The 22,724-nt window shown below is 37.0% G+C and overlaps 1 protein-coding gene across 1 annotated transcript; it reads right to left on the minus strand.

The window, feature by feature from the left end:
- Nucleotides 1-4,767: 4,767 nt before the first annotated feature.
- LOC106726955 (killer cell lectin-like receptor subfamily F member 1) lies at nucleotides 4,768-20,074 on the minus strand. Its single transcript, XM_014543813.1, has 6 exons — nucleotides 20,047-20,074; nucleotides 14,090-14,155; nucleotides 8,314-8,468; nucleotides 7,382-7,494; nucleotides 6,581-6,724; nucleotides 4,768-4,919 (listed from the first exon to the last, which is right to left on the minus strand). The coding sequence occupies exons 3-5, from the start codon at nucleotides 8,353-8,355 to the stop codon at nucleotides 6,592-6,594; spliced, it is 288 nt and encodes a 95-aa protein (XP_014399299.1). The 5' UTR covers nucleotides 8,356-8,468; nucleotides 14,090-14,155; nucleotides 20,047-20,074; the 3' UTR covers nucleotides 4,768-4,919; nucleotides 6,581-6,591.
- Between the last annotated feature and the right edge of the window lie 2,650 nt (nucleotides 20,075-22,724).

Raw genomic sequence — 22,724 nt, forward strand, 5'->3', positions numbered from 1 at the left:
CCATCGCCGGGGCAACTAAGCCTCCTGCTTGCTCCAGCTCCGTGGCTGCTGGCCATCATCTTGATTGGGTTAATTTGAATATAGTCGCTCTGATTGGCTGGGGGGCATGGCTTGGGCATAGCGGAGGTGTGGTCAATTTGCATGTTTCTCTTTTATTAGATTACATTGTATTAGCCCTCTTTATAATAGAGCAACAATGTCAAGAATCTTTTGTTATGACTCTTTACTTTTATTGTAACTAATGCTATTCAATATTTAACATTAGGCCCCTTACATGAATTTTGTACAAGGGTCTTGGCCCTCGTAGCCCCCGCTTCATCCAGAAGGTCATCTGGAAGGTCGTTTTGCTGTCTGGCTTAGACAATTAGCATATTATGCTTTTATTATTATGAATAACATAGATTTTAAAGTGTCTGTCTTGAGTTTATTAATTAATACTAAAATAAAGTTGTTAGTTTAAAACCAATTGATGTTTTGGTGTGTGTGTGTGTGTGTGTGTGTTTTCAATAAAATCACAAATATACTCATATCTCTCTTGTGGGATAGTAATAGGTAATTATGCCTAGAAGTGCATATCTCTAAAATTCTGGAAAGACAACTTTAAGATTTAAAGCTTTTTATACTTGAATAAAATTTTTGTTATACTTTTAAGTATTGTATATAGTAGAGGCCCGGTGCATGACGATCGTGCACTTTTGCTGGTGGGGGGGGAATCCCTTAGCTTGGCCTACGCCCTCTCACAGTCTGGGACCCCTGGGGGGATGTCCAAATGACTGCTTGGGGAACTCCAGGGGAAGCAAGCTTAAGGTGCAATCGGACATCCTTAGCCCTGCCACAAAGGCGGGCTGTGGAAGCAGGCCACTGTGCTCACCAGCTGTCATCCTGGCTTGTAGCTGAGTGGCACTCCTCCTGAGGAAGTGCACTGACCACCAGGAGACAGCTCCTGAGTTGAACATCTGCCCCCTGGTGGTCAGTGCCCATCATAGTGACTGGTCATTCCACCATTCAGTTGATTTTCATACTACCCTTTTATTATATAGGATGTGCACTTAGTTTTAAGTGTAAATGTATACATGTGTATGCATATATACTAAGTATAAATAAAGTATGAAAGTATCATGTTAATTTTATAGTAATTAGTAGGAAAGCCAAAGTGTTCAAAATAATTGGGTATACGTGAGGAAAAAAGATATCAGGAACATAATCTTGTTATTTTGTGAGATTAAATATAGATACTTTATTTTACTTAAGAGATGCTTACTTGGAAATGGGAATGCTAAATCAATTGATGTAAGATATCTATGGACATATAGTCCCAGAATAGTAATGTAATCTTTATGAACAATTTACTATTAAGGGCTTATTGATTGATTCTTTTATCTTTTTGAAGTTCTGTTTTTGGTTTTGTCCAAAGCAATACCCAACATGCACCTCAGTCTTACACCCTTGAGTTGACATATCATTCAATGTACATTTTAACTATTAAACACTATTTGCTTGTCTTTGGGGAAATAATCAAACTATTTTCTGGGAATTAACAAAGAAATTCAGTAGGAAAATAATAATAATGGCAGAAAGGGAGCCCACAGAACAGTAAAGAAGAAAAGTAGTACGGAGAGTTCAAGCTCCTTTGCCAGGGATGTTCAAACATGTTCATCCACTCTGCCGAACTGGCTACTTAGGAAATCAACAACCAACGTTGAAAGGGTGTCTTTAAATAAGATGCACCTTACCATGCTAACATATTGTCAGAGAGAAACATGTTGGGAGTGGCAAGTGTGCCCATATAACTTGTCATTTTCTTATTTTCACACTTTTAACCTACCTAACATTAGATCATTTTTTATTTTTTGGTTGTTAGAGGTAATGTGTCAGATAAGCTGAAAAATAGTTAACATAGTATAAAACTTTTCAAAGAAGGTAAAAGGACCAAGACCAACAGGAGCAGAAAATGACATAAAAGACTTCAGGAGTAAAGGAATCTAAGCTGTTTTTCCTTTCTTGGGGAGAGAGGCAGATATGACACTCAGCTATAATAGGAGTCTAAGTGGGAAGTTGGAAGTGGTCTCATTGAAGCCCTTACCTACTGAAACCATAATTTTCCCCACTTGCAAACAAGCACATAAACACATAAACACACATTCATTCCAAAAGAATTCTAAACTTTAAAGATAAAAACTTTTGAAGTGTCGTAAATTATAATTGTCTCATTTATTCCTGAAGCTTTTTCCACTAAGAATCTTCTAATTTACATTATTTAATATGCTTCCTTCTCAACAACTAGGATTACTATATAATTAAAAATATTAATTTGGAGAACTGTGTCATCTAAGAATGACTTTGGTTGTTATGATTCAGATAATCTGCTGTATCAAAAAATATAGACATATCTATACTAATAAAAGGGTAATATGCTAATTAAAGCAGACGTCTTCCAGATGTCCATCCAGACAAAGCCACAGCCGCTGTGAGGGCCTAGGGCCGGCGCCGCATGGGAGAGGTGGGCTGGTCCGGCACTGCCAGTCCAGCACCACAGCCCCTTTTGCAGAGGGGGCGAGAAGGTGGCGCCATGCCCCTTCTGCAAAGGTGGTGCGGGACAGGCTGCAGTGTGGCCGGTCCCAGTGCTGCCCCTTCTGCAGAGGCAGCCACAGAGGCGCAGACAAAGCCACAGCCGCTGTGAGGGCCTAGGGCTGGCGCTGCATGGGAGAGGTGGGCTGGTCCAGCACTGCCAGTCCAGCACCACAGCCCCTTTTGCAGAGGCGGCGAGAAGGTGGCGCCATGCCCCTTCTGCAAAGGTGGCGCGGGACAGGCTGCAGTGTGGCCCGGTCCCAGTACTGCCCCTTCTGCAGAGGCAGCCACAGAGGCAGCAGCATGGGCCCGGTCCAGGCGCCAAACCTCAGCAGAGGCTGGATGGTGTGCAACCTGCTGTGCCTCAACCTCCCACAGCCCCTCCTCCAGCCACCCTGGCCCCAGATCGTCCCCCACCCACCAGTAGGTGGGGAACAGGGCCAGTGCTAAGAAGCGAGAGCTGAGGGCTGGCCACTGAGGTAGCCAGCAGTGGCAGCAGCAGCAGGGTGATGGGGACAGCGCCTTTCCCTGATCATCCTGGTCGCCTCCCACAGAGGAGGACATCCCCTGAAGGCTCCTGGACTCTGAGAGGGATCAGGCCGGGTTGAGGGACCTCCACACTCCAATGCACAAATTTTCATGCACCAGGCTTCTAGTAGATATATAATGGAAATAATAAGACAAGCTTTGATTTTTATTAGTCATGGCTAATTAAATTCTGACCCCAGATCGTCCCCCACCCACCAGTGGGCGGGGAACAGGGCCAGTGCTAAGAAGCGAGAGCCGAGGGCTGGCCACTGAGGTAGCCAGCAGTGGCAGCAGCAGCAGGGTGATGGGGACAGCGCCTTTCCCTGATCATCCTGGTCGCCTCCCACAGAGGAGGACATCCCCTGAAGGCTCCTGGACTCTGGGAGGGATCAGGCCGGGTTGAGGGACCTCCACACTCCAATGCACAAATTTTCATGCACCAGGCTTCTAGTAGATATATAATGGAAATAATAAGACAAGCTTTGATTTTTATTAGTCATGGCTAATTAAATTCACAGTAGCTTTTAAAATTCTAATATCAGGCGTTTGCTTGTAAACATTTCTTTACGTGAAAACTCAACTTTAAAAATTTAAAGAAAAATATTTTTCATGAATAATCCTCAAATAAAAATAAAAAAGAAATAAATGAAGCCAAACTAATTTTTAAACTGTTTTAATATTTAATGATTTAAGTGCTTAAATGTTTAAGTCAAAATAGTTTCAAAGAACATTAAAAACTTGGTTTTAAATATTTGAGGTCCTCAGATCTCTTAATCTTCTATTATTTTTTCTTCTCTTTCAATTGTAACTTTTCTTCAATCATTTTTCCACATTTCTTAAATGTCCACCTTAGTAAAATAGTACATATACTAAATAAACATAGTTCTGTGTTCCTTGTATTTAATTTTTTAAAGTGAGTTGAAGGTTTTCTATTTCATTTCCTATAAACTATAATTACTTCTGTTCACACAAATGTATTTAAAATAAATATATTTTTTTAAATGTTGCTATATCATTTAAGTTTTACTCTTAGTGGATCTAAGGCTTTAAAGTAGGTTTCCCATTGGTAAACTTATATTTAATTAGCAAACATTAATGTAGCTATGTCTCTGCTTCAAGTTTCAATGTAGGTTCTAGGTTAAAAACAAACAGCAAACCAGGAAAACTGTATTTATTAAAGCATATAAACCTAACACTGACCTTTATTTTTTTTTTAAAATAGACTGGTGCCCTAACCGGTTTTGCTCAGTGGATAGAGCATCAGCCTGCAGACTGAAGGGTCCCAGGTTCAATTCCAGTCAAGGGCATGTACCTTGGTTGCGGACACATCCCCAGTGGGGGGCGGGGTGCAGGAGGCAGCTGATCGATGCTTCTCTCAGTGATGTTTCTAACTCTCTATCCCTCTCCCTTCCTCTCTGTAAAAAATCAATAAAATATATTTTTAAAAATAAAAATAGAGTGGTTTACTTCTCTATGTGTAGGTTATGCTTATCTACACTACAGAAAGATCTGCATAACTACTAAAAGTTGGGCTCTGGAACTCATAGAGCATATTACAAATACATACTCCATAGCATAAAAGGTGCTTATTTATCATTCATTATACATCATTATTCCAAACAATGATAAGAATTATTGACCTTACATAGCTTACAGGTCATTAAGAAACAATTTAGTAAACAATGGCCCAAAAAAGAAGGTACTAGATGATTAGATTAGATAAGTACAGGGAGCTATGAAAATATATACCAACTCCATATAATGTAGTCAGAGTGGAGAATGGTCAAGGAAGTATATTCCTCTAAATGACATTTAATCGGCACCTGAAAAATAAAACGTTAAAAAGGTGAGTAATAAAGGGAAAAAAAACAAAACAAAGTTTGTTAAACTGTGTCAAACAATAAAATTAGAGGCCTGAGAAAGCATGACACATTTAAGGAACTGAACAGTTTAATGTGTCTGCATCATTACATACATGAAGTGGGGGAGGAATGAAGAGGAGCCAGGACACGCAGGGTCTGGTAGAAGCCAAAAAAGGGTTTAAGCAGTGAAAAGCCACTGAACGGAATTAGGTAATGACTAATGTGACCTGATATGAGGATTAGAGAGTCACTACGTCATAATATGCAGAATGGACACTGGCAGACAAAACTAGAAACAAACAAAAAGATTATTGCAGTAATCTAGGGTAATATGGAGATATGAGGGTGAATTTCAGAAAAATGTATGTAGTAAAATTGAAAGGACTTAAATTAGTGTTTGAATATTGAGGGTGAAAAAAAAATGGAAGAAGTCATGGTTGACTCCAAGGCCTCTGGCTTAGACTGGTGTGAAAATGTTCCTGTCATTAAGTTAATGGAGATTGATGGGCCTTGAGATGTTCAAATAGTGATGCCTGATAGGTAATCCACTGTAATAAGATCTAGGCTAGAAATGAGGGCTTGGGAGTTATCAATAAATTGAGGGAAATTAAAATTATGGAGTGGATGAGTTCAGACAAGAATTGTGTGTGATAGAGGATCCACACAAACTCTGAGGAACAGAAGAGGAAAGAGACACGACAGAAAAGACTGAGGAAGAATGGCTGGAGAAGTAGATAGAAGTTCAAGAGGGTCTTATGTCATAGATCCTGAGGTTAGCGAATATTTCTAAACGAAAACACAGGTCAACAATGAGCAAACTTGATAGTTAAAATGAAAGTTAAAAAGTTCTCATTATATTTAACCAGAAGAAAGTCCTTGGTGACATGGTGAGAGCACTTTGGTGAAACAGTAGAAAAAGCAGAAGCCAAATTTCAGAACTTGAAGTGGAAGGTAGGAAGAGGAAAAAGGAAAATCAACATTTTTAGGAAGTTTGACTTATAAGAGGTGGTAAAACACATGGGCAGAAACTAGAAACCACAAGTGGTTGAGGGCAAGTTTTCCTGTAGTTGCTGATAGAAAAGGAAACAAGAATAAGAGATTAGAGAGGAGGTAATCAACAAAGGGATTTTCTTGAAAAAAATTAAAAGGGATGTAATTTTGACTGTAGACTTGTAGATTTTATTTAGACAGAAAGAGGAATACTGTTTTAATGGAGACAGGAGAAGAGGAAAAAGTATTAAGATGCAGACAAATATGTAGACTCAATGGTAGAAAGTTCAGGAATATATCATCTAATGTCTTCTCTTAAAAAAATGAGCAAAAAAAATAAACTCCTCTGTTAATGGTGACTAAGAGGTGCAGGGAGAGAATCATTGAGGAGATAAAAGAATAATTTCTGTCTGAAACAGCCACTATCATGAATGGGAGATGACTATGGAAATACAGTTTGAGTGACCAGGTAGAACCAAGAACTCAGTTGAGGCTGATTGCCTGTATTTATAATGACACAAATTGACACCAGTATCATCAATATCACCAAAATTTTTTTGTAGAAACAAAGTTTTTTTACAAAATTTCATAAATAAAGAATATCTGTGGACATTTTTTATTGAAAAGCATACCTGTGATTAATTTAGAGGTCATCATCTGAAGAAATCACGTTTTGACAAATATGGTAACTATGAGTTTGACATGTTTCAGAAAAAACACCCTTCTTTGTTATCACAGCACAGGCATTGTCTTCATCCTTGCTCTTGACTTCACATCTGTAGAGGAAAAGGCACATTGTTCTCACTCTGCTGAAAGCACAATTGTGTGTGTATTTTGTGTGTTTTCTCTCTTCTTAGAAAAGAATGTACTATTCTCCAAGCTGGAGGTCTAAGACATTGTAATATTCAGACAAGAAATACACAGTAAACAAAGACTTATCTAATGAAGAAATTGCTCCAAATAGCTTTTTAACCCAAAATGGTCATTTGTAAATAGAAATACTATGTGGAATAAAAATGTGAATAAGAAAGACTGGTTTCCAAATGCCATTTGATTATTGAAGTCTAGTATATTATTCCTTAGAATTTTTAATTATTAGAATCCTTTTAGTAAAAATGAGGATTATTCTATAACTTTTGAGAAACATTTCATAAGAATTTAAATTTAGACAATTTTATATTGACTACAATTTCTATTTATACCTCTAGTGTTATAGGTAAGCTAAAAGAAAATGCAAATATGAAAATAAATGAGCTTAGAAGCCTTCATTTCTCTAAGGAAAACTTCCTACACACACACATTAACAAATATCAAATTCTGCAACCTACCAGTATAAGAACCAGTTGTCTATCTAGAGTTTCTGAAAGCCCCCAGTAGGGATTGGCTGCTGAGCTTTTATATATCCTAATGGTATTCAAATGTCAAACACTCACAACTGTGGATTTAATGGGGTGCCATCCAGCCAGGTCCATGTCTTTTGTGGATATGTAATGTTCAATCCAATCCAAAAGTAGATTCCATCTTGTATACTATTTTGTATGAAATCCTGTGAAAAGGGATACAGAGAAAATTAAGTGAGTTACACCTATTAAAACAGTCTCTTCTACTTTTTTCCATCTGTAAAAGGTTTTGATATTTATCTCCCTCATCAGGAAAATCTTAGGAAAGTTAAAGATGTTTTCTACATATGTAGGCAAGGAAATCAATGTAGGAAGAAATTCAAAATACATGACTTTATATGAAAGCATGCACTGCTTAATGGAACTCATGAGGATGGTGATATAAACAGCAACTGATGAAAGGGTGAAAAGAAGATATGAAGCAAAAATGAGGAATGAATAAGTCTGTTTAAAGAAGCAAGAACTGTACATGGATTGCTCTATCTACCAATGTGCAATCTTGTAGAAGACTGAAGCTTATGGTGAAACTTCACACAAATGAAACAAGAGCCCTATATTTCCTACCCAATATATTAGGATATTGCCAAATATTTGTAGTGCTTTTGATGAGTACCTCAAAGAGCTCCTACCTTTCTCTCCAAAAAGGATGGCATGGATATCCTAGCTTTGTAATTTACTTAGGAAGTGAAATAGACAAGTTTATAAAAACTGTCAATTTCTGCAGATTCTTATGAAAATGAGGAAAATACAGTCACCTGTGTCATAGGTTACTGTGAGCACTAAGTTATATAACATTTGTAATGCATCTACCATAGTTCCTACCATATGACAGGAATTCAAATGGCTGTAACTATTCATCTATAATTCCTGGATTATGAAATGTACCTATTTCTCCCAGTTTTCATTTTATTTATTTTTTTCTCTCCCATAGTATATTTTTTCACACATAGTAAATTAGCTCTTACCAGTTCAGCCTTGTCTTGGATCATCAAGAGTTGTGATTTCATTCTTAAACAGAATTGTTGGCTATCAGTCCATGAATTAAAAGTTTTAAAAAAGTTATAGCATTTCCCTTTCTCCTGCACCCAGTCATTAGGGCATAAGTTTAGTCTAGGATTTCCTGAAATGAAAACATAGAAAAAGTAGGAATGAGAACAAGGTGTGAATATAAAAAAACAGTTTTTGCACTAATTTTATAAACTGTTTTCTTAAAGTTAACTATTTGTCCCACTTTCAAGAAATAAACTTCCTCTCTACTGATTAATAATCTTTAGAAGAGATACATGCAAGAAATATTCAGTTATTATTTGTTGAGTTATTACTACATCAAGTAATTCTCTAAATTTTTATGTACATGAATACATAAAATGTTTTTTTCCTATAAGAAACATACAAAATCCATGAAATGATTAACTCCATCTTCCTCATTTTGTAACTAAAGATACTAAAGGTTAAAGTTAAGTGAAGTTAAATATAAACTTGGAAACTAAAGGTTGAATGACTTACTCAAAGTTATATAACTAATAAGTGGTGGGCATAGGGAAATTTAAAGTAAAACAGAGAGCTTGAATGGCATCAGAAGAAAACTACTGTGGAAAAAGAAAGTCATTTTCAGAGTCCCTTTTAACTGCAGAAGAATGTATTTCATAACACACTGTATTAGCGACTTCGTAAAACAAATTGTTCAACATGACCCCACTATCTATGTGCCTCAATGTCCACCAGACTTATCTCTGTAAAAAGGGAAAAGGTGGAATAGGTATTAAAATAAATCTATACTCAGAAATGAGTACAAAAGGTTTCAACTGAACTAACATTTTCTATTTTAAGTTAAATAATAGGTACATAAGTATTGAATGTATTCTATTTAAATGTTTATATCTTAAATATTGCATATTATTTTTAAAATATCCACAAATTTGTATAAAAACTTACCTGATATTCTTATATTAAATGAGATAAACATGAAAATAAAAAGATACTGTATAGAAAAGTTAGTTATTACCATTAAAGACTATGGGAGCTCTTTGGGAGACCATATGAGAAATCATATTATTTCAGGAAAACATTAATACTAAGTTTATGTTTTGAATCAGCAAAGCATCTTGATTCTTTACAACCCTTTTCCCAAGGCATTTTATTTTATAAGTAGTAACAACAAAGTGGTCATTGAAATAGTGTATTAATAAGCTAGGCTTTAACTGCATTGGCCAGGAAAAATATTCAACAAGACACCGAAGACCAAAGCTAGAGAAAAATGTTAGTTTTCCTGATATTCAGTACCATAAATTATTGACAGAAATAAATAACTTTAAGGTCTCACGCTTATTCAGATATTGACCATGATATGCCCTTTGTGATGGTAGCATTTAGCTTCTACAGTAAAGCATCAATTATTCACTTCACTCTTTTTTTTTCTTGCCTGAAAGTCACATACCACAGCAATAGAGAAGTCCATGCTTCTGCCAGAACAATACAAAGAAAATAAATTAAACTGTTGAAAATTAACTACTGGGGATCTAGCCTGCAACCCAGGCATGTGCCCTAACTCTTCTTTTTTTACTTGCCCGAAAGTCACATACCACAGCAATAGAGAAGTCCAGGCTTCTGCCAGAACAGTACAAAGAAAAGAAATTAAACTATTGAAAAATTAACCACTGGGAATCGAGCCTGCAATCCAGGCATGTGCCCTGAACAGGAATTAAACCAGTGACCTCTTGGTTCATGGGTTCGACGCTCAACCACTGAGACACACCAGCCTGACATCAATAAATAATTCTTGAGTACCATAATGCTGGGATCCCCCCCATCAAGAGAAGGCCTCCAAATGGTCCAGAAAAGACACACCAGCCTGGCATCAATAAATAATTCTTGAGTGCCATAATGCTGGGATCCCCCCACCCCCATCAAGAGAAGGCCTCCAAATGGTCCAGAAAAGCCTAGAAAAGTACATGTGTGGAGAGGAATATCAGAATTACCACAATAAGGAAGTACTTTGTTGACCTATTAAAGAGATGTGTTGTGAAGACTAAAAAAAAAAAGTCTTAAGGGTAACCATAAACATGCACATTACTTAAATTTTATATTGTTTTTAAAATATGTTTTTACTTAATATGGAGAGGAATATCAGAATTACCATAATAAGGAAGTTCTTTGTTGACCTATTAAAGAGATGTGATGTGAAGACTAAAAATAAAAAAAAAGAAGTCTTATGGGTAACCATAAACTTGCACATTAAACTTTAATATTGTTTTTAAATATTAAATTTTATATTGTTTTTAAAATATGTTTTTACTTATTTTAGAAAGAGAGGAAGGGAATGGGATAGAAAGCCATAAACATCGAAGAGAGACATCATCAATTGGCTGCCTCCTACACGCTCCCTATTAGGATTGGAGCCTGTATATTGTATTCTATCACTCTTATAGCCATTGATAGTTAATGATAATACATTTGTTAATTATCCAAACTTAACGTAAGGACTGGAAATATATTTTAGTATAATTCTTTGTATTTAGACTGTGCAAACACTTATAGTTTGGGGTAGATATTTTACTTAAAACTTAGTTGTAACTTATGAGAAAATGTTAACTTTTATCCTCACCGAGAGAGAGAGAGAGAGAGAGAGAGAGAGAGAGAGAGAGAGATCTGTTGTTTCCCATATGTCCCCAACCAAGAATTGAACCAGCAACCTAGGTATGTGCACTGACATAAACTGAACCTGCAACCTTTTGGTTTACAGGACAATGCTCCAACCAACTTGAGCCACCTGGACAGGTGAGAAAATATTAACTTTTATTTTACAATAAGCACATATAAGAAAAAAATAAGCACCCTAATGTTTTTTTAAAAGGGGGCAAAGATGATTAATAGGCAATTTATAGAACAAAAATTATAAATATCCAACATTTGTCTTTACATTTAATTTCCCTATTATATAAGAAGTGCAACTAAAGTCAACCATGATTTTATTATGATTTTTATCATATTATATTAGCATGTATAATCTGAACTGTGTGTGTGTGTGTGTGTGTGTGTGTGTTAGAAGGGTTCAGCAGGTAAGAAGATGAAATGGAGAAATAAATATTCAAAATAGATGTACTTTTTGATAGCAGCACAATTTACAGTAGCTAAGATTTGAAAACAGCCTAAGTGCCCATCAGCAGATGAGAGGGTTAAAAGACTATGATACATCTTCACAATGGAATATTATGCAGCTGTGAAAAAGAAAGAACTCTTACCATTTGCAACAGCAGGGATGAACCTGGAGATCATTATGCTAAGCAAAATAAGTCAGTCAGAGAAAGATAAGTATCACATGATCTCACTCATATGTGGAATCTAATTACCAACATAAACTGATGAACAGAAATAGACCCAGAGACATAGAAACATCAGACTGTCAAATCTCAGAGGGAAGGCAGGGGAGGGTGGAGGGTGGGGGGAGAGATCAACCAATGAACTCATATGGGTATAGGCATACCCCAAGGACACAGACAATGGGTTGAAACTTGGGGGTGAGGGGGAGAAGGCAGAGGGCAATGGGAGAAAAAAGGGACATATATAATACTTTCAACAATAAAGATTTTTTTTAAAAAAAAGAGAGAGATGGGCTTGATCAGCATGAATAAGTTGAGAGAGTATGCTGCCTCATTACTTCATAAAGGTTTGTTTTGCTGGAGACTAGTACAAAGGAGAGCTCTGTGTTGTGAGAAAGTAGACTGCTATTATAGGAAGTGAGGACTCAGAGGACATTGTAGAATATGTTAATGTGCTTCGGCTTTATTCTAAGGACTACAGAAAGTGATTATAGAGTTTTAACAACAGGAATGCCCCGGCCACTGATCTGCATTTTAGAAAGATCCTGCTAGCTGAAGCCTGGAGAATGAACAGAGAGCTCCTCGCAACTCCCTTCTTCATGAGATGCAGTGATCACCAAAGACCTTACAATTAAATCTTTTGACACTGTAATTTTTAAAGAATGACGTAAAACATCTTAATTGCATATTAAAACAAATAATAAGTACAAAAACAGTAATCACTATAGTATGGATGTGGCATCTAATGGATAAAAAAATAAGCACTGTAAGTACTAGTATAATGTCCTTGGGAAGTAAAGGGCAATCTTATCAACAAAACTAGTGTAGGCCAATGTGTCTCACATTTTTCACCAAATCATCTCTAATGATAAAAGACAATGAACTTGTTCCTTAAATTCCTATGCACAATATCCTGAAAAATTCATTTCATCTTAAATTTTCATGCAACTATTACATTCTAACCTTTACTGTATTTGTGAATTAGATTTAATACACTATTTAGATTACTTTCCATTAAATCATATAAATAATGCCTCTTGCAGGAAGCTACTATAGACCTCTGTTAGAAAAGATTGTATTGGTTCAAACTGCAGGTGCAGTGCCATATAACTATCCTTACAATCCCACACATTGATCATGAGATTCTTGAGAGCAGAAAATTTTTCTCAAATTTCTTGTCAGTAAAATAAGTATTTTGTATACATCTAATCCTATATAATAAAAGGCTAATATGCAAATCGACCAAATGGCAGAACTACCCGTCGCTATGACATGCACTGACCACAAGGGGGCAGACGCTCAATGCAGAAGCTGCCCCCTGGTGGTCAGTGCGCTCCCTCCAGGGGAGCACCGCTCAGCCAGAATCCCTGAGCCAGGCTCAGGGCTGGCACGAGTAGTGGCAGGAGCCTCTCCCACCTCCACAGCAGCACTAATGATGTCCAACTGCAGGCTTAGGCCCGCTCCTCACGGGAAGCAGGCCTAAGCTGTCAGTTGGACATCCCCTGGGGGCTCCTGGATGCAAGAAGGCACAGGCTGGGCTGAGGGACCCCCCTAGCCACCCCGAGTGCATGAATCTCATAAGTATATAAAGTCAAATAAATAAATTAAAAATTTGGAAAATGGGAAGAGATAGCCAGTGGTAGGTTTGTTGTCAAGGGGATTACATACTTGAAGTAGGGGCAAGTTGGCTATTGGAGACAGTGGTATTTGAGAAAAGTTTTAGCAACAGTAAGGTAAGCAAGTCAGCAGTAAGCATAGTCTAAGCAGTGAACCTGAGCAGATTTACAGAAAGCCGAATGGGAGGGAAAGATTGAAATTAAAAAAAAATCATCTTCAAAATATTGAACGGTATCTGAATACACCAGACAAAAATATTTCATTTTGATATAAGAATTACTTTAAGCTAAAGACATTTGAGATTCAGCAGATGTTCCTCTAAGTTACTCTGACCTGACTGAAAGAAAATTCTGAGAAATGAGGGGGCCATAAATTTTGTCTTTGGGGTGATTTATTCTCAGGAAAAAGACTGAGAGGAAACCCACAGTAAGCCCACTCTCTGGGAAGTTTTATGGTCATGAAGAAGAGAGAAAGACTAATTTCACCAGCACTAACAGACACTGTCACATACTTTCTGCAGTTTGTACTTCTAAAAAAAAACACTTGCCTTTCCTAAAGAAAGGAGCTTTGCCCATGGAAGTCATCTCTTCCTCCCCTTTTCCTCTCCTAAATTAGGTATATGAGGCTTTAACTTCAAGCATTTTGAGCTAGCCACTTCTTTTGTTAGTTCCAGTATGTACATAAACATTTTTCTCCTGTTAATTGTCCTTTTGTCAGTTTAATTCACAGTCCCCCAAGTTTTAACTTTAGAGGGTAGAGGGAAAGCTTTTTCTTCCCTACAATATAATGAAATAGAATCACTTACTTGTGAAATTTGTATTACATTCTCTGGTTCCATTTCCACTGAAGGGCCGTAAGTTTGGGTGACATACTAATTTAAGAAAAAGAATAACACTAATTAGATTTCTATAATTATAAAACTGTGGCTTTTAATTATCCATTGAAATGAGCCTACAAGTGAATGCATAAACTTCTGGTTGAAAGTAAGTCTGTTTATAGTATTTCAACCCTCTAATTTAACAAAGGATTGATTATTTAGAGATAGATTTCCACTTGTAAAAAAGTAAGTAAAAACAAAAAATAAAACAAATTATCTAAGTAAAATTAAAACATACTTAAATTTGCATCTGTTTACTATGGTAGGTTAAAATTATTTGTGATCTTGAACTAATTATGAAGCCTCTCTGTTTCTCAGTACTTTCATATATAAAAGGGAAATGCTTAACAAACAGACTTGTTGTAAGACTAAAAGAAAATGTATATAAAGTGTGTATCCCAACTCCTAACACACAGAAAGTCACAACAAATAGAAACAATAACAGATATAATTATCCATATCTCTTATTCAGTAGAACTCATCTTAAAAAAAAATCTTTTTAATTGAATTTATTAGAGTGACATTGGTTAATAAAATTATGTAAATTTCAGGGGGTACAATTCTATAACACATTATCTGTATACTAGAGGCCCAGTGCATGAAATTCCTGCACAGGTGGGGTCCCTAGGCCTGGTCGGCAATCTGGGCAGATCGGGTTCCCTGTCTCCCTGCCTCCCTGCCTCCTCCTTCCCTCACCGCCCACGCACCACCATGGCACAGTTTCCCACCTCTCCGCCTCCCCCCCCATTCCCTCGCCACCCACGTCTGCTACCACCCACACCCAGTTCCCCGTCCCAGCCTGGGGCCCAGCCCTGATCAGGCAATCGGGGCCTACCAGCTTCGGGGAGGAACCAGGAGGTTGGCCAGCAGGCCCCATTGGCGATCGGGATCTGCGGGCTCAAAACAGCTCCTGTGTTGAGCATCTGCCCCCCCTGGTGGTCAGTGCACATCATAGCAACTGGTCGTTCCAGTAGTTCCGTCTTAACGGTCACTTAGGCTTTTATATAGATAGATTGTATTGTGTGTTTACCACCCAAGTCAAGTTTCCTTCCATCACCATTTATCCCCCCTTTACCCTCTCCTACCTCCTCACACCCTTTTCCCTCTGGTAATCACTATACTGTTGTCTGTCTATGCGGGGGAGGAGGGGGATTGTTTGCTTTTTTTTTTTTTTGCTTAATACATTCAACTTTATCACTAGCCTCCCCACTCCTTCCCTTCTGACAGCTGTCAGTCTGTTCTCTGTATTTATGAGTGCTTCTATTTTGTTAGTTTATTTTGCTCATTATATTCCACAGATAAGTGAACTCATATGGTATTTGTCCTTCCCTGACTGGCTTATTTCACTTAGCATAATACTATCTAGGTCCATCCATGCTGTCCCAAATGGTAAGATTTCCTTTTCTTTTTTTTTTACGGCTGAGTAGTATTCTACTATGTAAATGTGCCACCACATTTTTATCCACTTATCTACTGATGGGCACTTGGGCTGCTTCCCTTGGCTATTATAAATAATGCTGCAATGAACATAAGGGTGCATTTATTCTTTCAAATTAGTTTTTCAGGTTTCTTCAGATATATCCCCAGAAGTGAGATCACTGAGTCATAAGGCAATTCCATTTTTAACTTTTTTAGGTAACTCCATTCTGCTTTCAACAGTGGTTGCACCAATCTGCACTCCCACCAACAGTGCATGAGGGTTCCCTTTTCTCCACATCCTAACCAACACTTGTTTATTGATTTATTGATGATAGTCATTCTGACAGGTATGAGGTGATGATTAGTGATGTTGAGCATCTTTTCAAATGTCGTATCTCCTCTTGGGAGAAGTGTTTATTTAGGTCCTTTGCTCATTTTTTAACTTTTTAAATTTTTTCCATCACAATTTATCCCCTCTGTGCCCTCTTCCACCTCCTCACCCCCTCCATCTCCCCAGCCTCCCTGCACAATCACCCCACTGTTGTCCATGTCCATGATTTCTCTTTCATTTTTTATTCTTTTTTGCTCAATCCTCCCATGCCTCTACACCCCCACCCTCACTAGAGCTTTCTGCCTGGAGAACATTATTATGATAAGTGAAATAAGCCAGTTAGGAAAAGACAAGTACCATATGGTTTTACTAATATGAAGAATTTAATGAGCAAACTGAACTACCAAGCAAAATAGAGACAGCCTCATAGAAAGAGAGCAGCAGGCAGCTTTGCCCATTTTTTAATGGATTGTTTGTTTTGTTTGGGTGTTGAGTTGTATAAGTTCTTTGTAAATTTTGTATATTAACCCCTTAGGAAATGTATCATTGGTGATATGCTTTTCTATTCAGTGTGTTAACTTTTCATTTTGCTGATAATTTATTTTGCTGTGCAAAAACATTTTAGTTTGATGTAGTCCCATTTGTTTATTTTTTCTATCATTTCCTTTGCCCAAGGAGATATATTAGAAAAAATATTGCTACAAGAAATGTCTGAGATTTTACTGCCTATGTTTTCTTCTAGGATTTTTGTGTTTTCGAGTCTAACACTTAAGTCTTTAATCGATTTTGAATTTATTACATATGGTATATATCCGTGGTCGGCAAACTGCGGCTCACAACCCACATGCGGCTCTTTGGCCCCTTGAGTGTGGCTCTTCCTAAGCCTTAGGAGTACCCTAATTAAGTTAATAACAATGTACCTACCTATACAGTTTAAGTTTGGCTCTCAAAAGAAATTTCAATCGTTGTACTGTTGATATTTGGCTCTGTTGACTAATGAGTTTGCCGACTACTGGTATATATGGTATAAAAAGGTAGTATAAGGAGGTGGTCTATACCATAAAAAGTTTCATGTGCACTTGAAAAAAAGAGTGTATCTGCTGGTTTGGCATAAAATACTCTGAAGATATCAATTGAATACATCTGATATAGGTGTCATTTAAAGCTGCTGTTTCCTTGTTTGTTTGTTTGTTTGTTTGTTTTTCTTGTCTGGAAGACCTATCCATTGATGTCATTGGGATGTTAAAGTCCCCTACTATGACTGTATTACTGTCAACCTCTCTCTTTATGTCCATCAAGATTTTCTTTATATATTTAGGAGCTCCTATGTTGGTTGCATAAATGTTTACAAGTGTTATAGCCTCTAGTTGGGTTACTCCCTTTATCACTATGTAGAGTCCTTTGTCTCTTGCTGTACCCTTTGTTTTAAGGTCTATTTTATCAGATATAAGTATTACTACTTTAGCTTTTTCTCTTTTTTTTCATTTACATTTGCATGAGATATCTTTTTCCATCCCTTTACTTTTAGTCTGTGTGTATCCTTCATTCCGAGGTGTTTCTTGTAGACAGCATGTGTGGGTCTTGTTTTCTTATTCATTCCACTATCCTAAGCACTATGATTGGAACCCATAAGCCATTTACATTTAAAGTGATTATTGAAAGGTACAGATTTATTGCTGTTTCATTCTTTTAACTATTTTCTTCTTCTTCTTCTTCTTCTTCTTCTTCTTCTTCTTCTTCTTCTTCTTCTTCTTCTTCTTCTCCTCCTCCTCCTCCTCCTCCTCCTCCCTCCTTCTCCTTCTCCTTCTCCTTCTCCTTCTCCTTCTCCTTCTCCTTCTCCTTCTCCTTCTCCTTCTCCTTCTCCTTCTTCTTCTTCTTCTTCTTCTTCAAGCAGACACTTCAATATTTCTTGTAATGCTTGTTCAATGGCAACAAAGTTCTTATGCTTTTCTTGCCTTGGAAGCTCTTTATTTCTCCTTCAATTTTTTAAATGATAGTCTTGCTGGGTAAAGTAGTCTTGGTTATATGTCCTCGATTTTCAGATTTTTGAATATTTTATGCCAATACCTTCTGGCCTGAATTGTTTCTGCTGAGTAATCAGCTGACAGCCTTATGTCAGCTCTCTTATAGGTAACTGACTGCCATTCTCTTGCTGCTTTTAAGATCCTCTCTTTGTCTTTAGCCTTTGCCATTTTAATTATGATGTGTCTTGGTGTGGGCCTCTTTGGATTCATCTTGTTTCAAACTCTGCACTTTCTGGACTTGTGTGTCATTTTCCTTCATCAGGTTAGGGAAGTTTTCAGTCATTATTTCTTCAAATAGGTTCTCAATTCCTTGTTAATTCTCTTCTTCTTCTGGTACCCCTATGATGCAGATGTTCATTTAGTTCATGTTGTCACAAATGTTCCTTAAGCTATTGTCATTTTTCTTAATTATTTTTTTATTGCTTTGATTGGGTGTTTTTTTCTACCTTGTCTTCCAAATCGCTGAATCAGTTCTTTGCTTAATCCAACCTACTGTTTATTCCTTCTAATGAATTTCTCATTTCAGATATTGTAGTCTTCATTTCTGATCAGTTCTTTTTATAGTTTCTATGCTCTTTTTCATGTTGTTGTAGTTCTCAAAGTTTCTTTTAGTTGTCACTAAGTTCATTGAACATCCTTATAATCATTCTTTTGTACTCTATATCTGATAATTTGCTTGCTTTCATTTCACTTAGCTCCTTTTCTGGAGATTTCTTCTGCCCTTTCATGTTTCTTTGTCTTCCTATTTCAGCTGCCTCTTTGTGTTTGTTTCTATGTGTTAGGTAAATATGCTATGACTTCCAGTCTTGGTAGGATGACTTTATGTAGTATGTGTCCTGTGGGACCTTGTGGTACAGTCTCCTTGATCACCTGCACTGAGTGCTCCCAGACTGACCCTTGTAGGAACAGATATTAAATTTTACTTGGCCTTAAATTTTCAAGCAGATCATATATTCTGTCAAAACTTTAAAAATTAAATCACTTGTAGAGTCAAAAATTTTTTTATACTTGCTCATAGCCAAAAGGTTGAAAAACAATCTAAAGGTTTTTTTAAAGGGCTAAATCATCTTTCATAGAACTAAGTAATTTACAAAAATATAAAAATTCAGCCTAGCTGGTATGGCTTAGTGGTTGAGCATTAACCCAGGAACCAAGAGGTCACTGGTTCAATTCCCAGTCAAGCCACATGCCTGGGTTTTGGGCTTAATCTCCCATCAGGATATGCAGGCAGCAGCTTAACAATAATGTTTATCTCTGATCAATGTTCCTATCTCTCTATTTCTCCCCCTTCCTCTCACTCTAAAAATTGATAAAAACATATTTTTTTGAAAAAGAAAAAAAAAACTTCAGTTCATAGATTTATGACTGTCAAGCCCACAATATTTACCAATTAAGTAAAGTTAAGAGCAGAATAGATTTTATAAATTAGTTTATTGCCTCCTATGTATAGGGAAAAATCAATAATCCTATATAATAAAGAGGTGATATGCAAATGGACCATCACACCCTCACAAGATGGCTGCCTATGACCAGGACGGCAGGGGGGTTAGTGAGGGATGACCAAATGACTGAACAAGCAGGCTGTGTGGGGCAACCAGGCAGGCAGGGGGGTTAGTGAGGGATGACCAAACGACTGAGCAGCAGGCTGCATGGGGCAACCAGGCTGGCAGGGGGGTTAGTGAGGGTGACCAGGCGGGCAGGGGGGGGGCGAAGTTGGGGGCAACCAGGCTGGCAGGGGGACAATGAGGGGTGACCAGACCAGCAGTGGGGACAGTTAGGAGAGACTAGGCTAGCAAGGAGGGGGCAGTTGGGGGTGACCTGGCAGGCAAGCAGGTGAGTGATTAGGAGCCAGCGGTCCAGGATTGTGAGAGGGATGTCCCGGATTGGAGAGGGTGCAGGCTGGGCTGAGGGGAGCCCCCTTCATTTACAAATTTCATGCACTGGCCTCTAGTTATTAATAAAATAATCAACTCTGGCATTTATTACTAACATAATTAAATTAATGATGAAAGAAATCATCAGGCAAATATGAAAAATTAGTCTGAAAAAGTTAGAGAAATAAAGGTAAATGCCAAAGAAAATGTGGAATATATAGCTTTCAATTTACTTACCCCAAATAATTAGTCCTATCACTGTAGCAATGAGAATAAGCAGTGCAATGCTCATCAGTCTCAGAGCAGTCTGATGCCACTTTGGACATTCAGGGTAATCTGTAATGATTAATTTTTCTTTCTGAAATACTTTGACATTTTAAATGAACTTGAAAATGTTTCACAGAAATAAAAATTCTGAGGGTACACATTGTCTGAAGGTTGGGGAAGAAATCTAAAATTTTTATTTAAATTTCCTTGACATGCACACATATTTAATGATCATTAATGAATAAGATTTATTTATTTTTAAAAAAAGGTCAATATGCTTTATTTAAGTAAATATTCTTCTTATGTTAACACTTCTGTATCACTTGTACAACAACCAAAAGGGTGGATATTAGCTGATCAATTGGCTAGTCATACCATTTCTACTAAAATTTTTCATTTACCTTCATTTATATCTTGATTGGGTTACACAGATAATATTCAGTGGAGTTAAGGCACAGAAAGGTGAAATATAAGTGGTATCAAAATAATCAAATAATAGTAAAAGCGAATGTCTAATGGAGAAACATAAGAAAAATTGTAGCCATCTTCCCAAATGTTGTTTGAAATAAAGTTGTATATTTATATCAGCTCATAAAACAAAAATAGGATGATAATCTTTATAATTATATACTTTGCTTCAATAAAATAAGCATTATAACACCTTCACAATCTTCAACACAGGTCAAGTCAAATCTGATCTATTACATTCTATTTAATAGTATTCATAAACATATCACTACATGCCAGGAACTGGGCTAGATATAAGCGTTACAGAGATAGAAAACCACACACTCTAGTGCAGATACATCTATGTAAACATATTATTTCAAAATAAGATAACAAATTTTCTGAATAGACTCTAGTTCAAATTCTTAAAAGTTCTTATTAAAAACCTAGGATTGAAAGACCCATAAAGCATACTAGCTCTATAATCTGTGATCTAATGGAGAGTTATGGATTCCTACCTTTGCATGTCCACTTGTGTTGGCAATGATAGGGATGTTTCCTTGGGTTCTGAGTCATTGATCGCTCTGTGTTTTGCTCCTGTCCAAATGTCCTATAAACAGAATAATCCATCTTTGAATTCGATGGAAAGAGAGACATCACCTAATCAAAAGCAGAGTTCCTGCATAAGAACTGTGGCACTGAACAAACCCCAAATCTACATGTAAAATTACAAAGGATGTGGTTAAAGAATGAGGAAAACATCTTTCTTTTTTTAACTTCCACTCAGCTTTAATTACACATTTTACATTTAAATACTTGACCAAAGGTAAGACATTCATCCAATTATTTGATTACAAGGCTCCTTAACTGGGTGGTGGTGGGGGGGCGGGGGGAATCCATTATAAATACTTAATTTGACATGCATTCCTAGAAACAGAGCTAGGATTAAATCTACTAGTTAACAGGTTATGAGTCTCCAGGACAATGTGACATGACTAAAAAATACTCCAGATAACCTTGATCTGCATGTGTTCTTTCCATGTCCATAAAATGAAGAGCTCTTCCTGATCACCAGTTTTCCATACAACAGGCAAGTAAATCTTGTAACACTAGACAGAAATGTCACAGCAAATTGGCTTCTTTCAACAGGCAGAGAGCGAATCTTCACTCAGGATGAATCTGACAGCCAGTGACAGCTTCATTAGTATTCATCAACCCCCAGGATGCTGGCAAGATTGTCAGGTTTTGGCCAGGTAATTTTCCAGCAAATATTCTCCCATATGTTTTGGAATTTTCCTTTGCACCTTAGCATCTTTTTGTAACAGTGTCATTACACTGAGTGCCATTGTTCCAAGAACACAGGACCAACCTCCCAAGTCCAGACACAAAAAAGCAGAAACTTCTTTCTTTAAATAACTTTTACTTTAGGATAATTTTAGATTATAAATAAATTGTGAAGTTATTAATAAATCTAAATATCAGAGTTTCCATATAGCCACACCCAACTTCCCCTAGTGTTTGGTACATTTGTCAAAATTAATAAATCGACATTGATACATTATTATTAACTAAAGTCTATTTACTTTGTATTCACTCTTTACCTAATACTTTTTTCTTAGTTTTTACCTAATGCCTTTTTCTATTCAAAGTTCCCATTTAGGATATCACAATGCATTTAGTTCTCAGGTCTCCTTAGGAAACTCGTGGTTGTGACAGTTTCTCACTCCTTGTATTTGATTATTTTTTTAAAATCTGAGGAATGTTGGTCAGATATTTTGTGGACTGTTCCCAAATTGGAGTAGTTTAATGTTTTTCTCATCGTTATCATTAGGTTATAGGTTTGCAGTGGAAGAAGACAGAGATACATTGCCATTCTTATCACATCTTATGAAGGGTACAAAATATCACCATGGCTTATCACGGATGATATGAGGTTAACTTCAATCACTTGACTATGGTAGTATTTTTCAGGTCTATTTACTGTAAAGTTACTCTTATCCCCATTTCCATACTGTACTCTTTGGGAGGAAGTCAAGATTTATAGCTCACACTTAAGTCAAGAGTCATGTTCCACTTCTTTTCTTTTTAATATATTTTATTGATTTTTTACAGAGAGGAAGAGAAAGGGATAGAGAGTTAGAAACATCAATGAGAGAGAAACATCGATCAGCTGCCTCCTGCACACTCCCTACTGGGGATGT

Source organism: Myotis brandtii, unplaced genomic scaffold (assembly GCF_000412655.1).
Source record: "Myotis brandtii unplaced genomic scaffold, ASM41265v1 scaffold337, whole genome shotgun sequence".
NCBI classification, from domain to species: domain Eukaryota; kingdom Metazoa; phylum Chordata; class Mammalia; order Chiroptera; family Vespertilionidae; genus Myotis; species Myotis brandtii.

Coding starts and splice junctions, on each gene's coding strand:
- LOC106726955 (XM_014543813.1), bottom strand. CDS start 8,355: ATGAAATCACAACTCTTGATGATCCAAGACAAGGCTGAACTG. Junction 7,495..8,313: donor TCCAAGACAAGGCTGAACTG/GTAAGAGCTAAT, acceptor CCCTTTTCACAG/GATTTCATACAAAATAGTAT. Junction 6,725..7,381: donor ACCCCATTAAATCCACAGTT/GTGAGTGTTTGA, acceptor TTTCCTCTACAG/ATGTGAAGTCAAGAGCAAGG.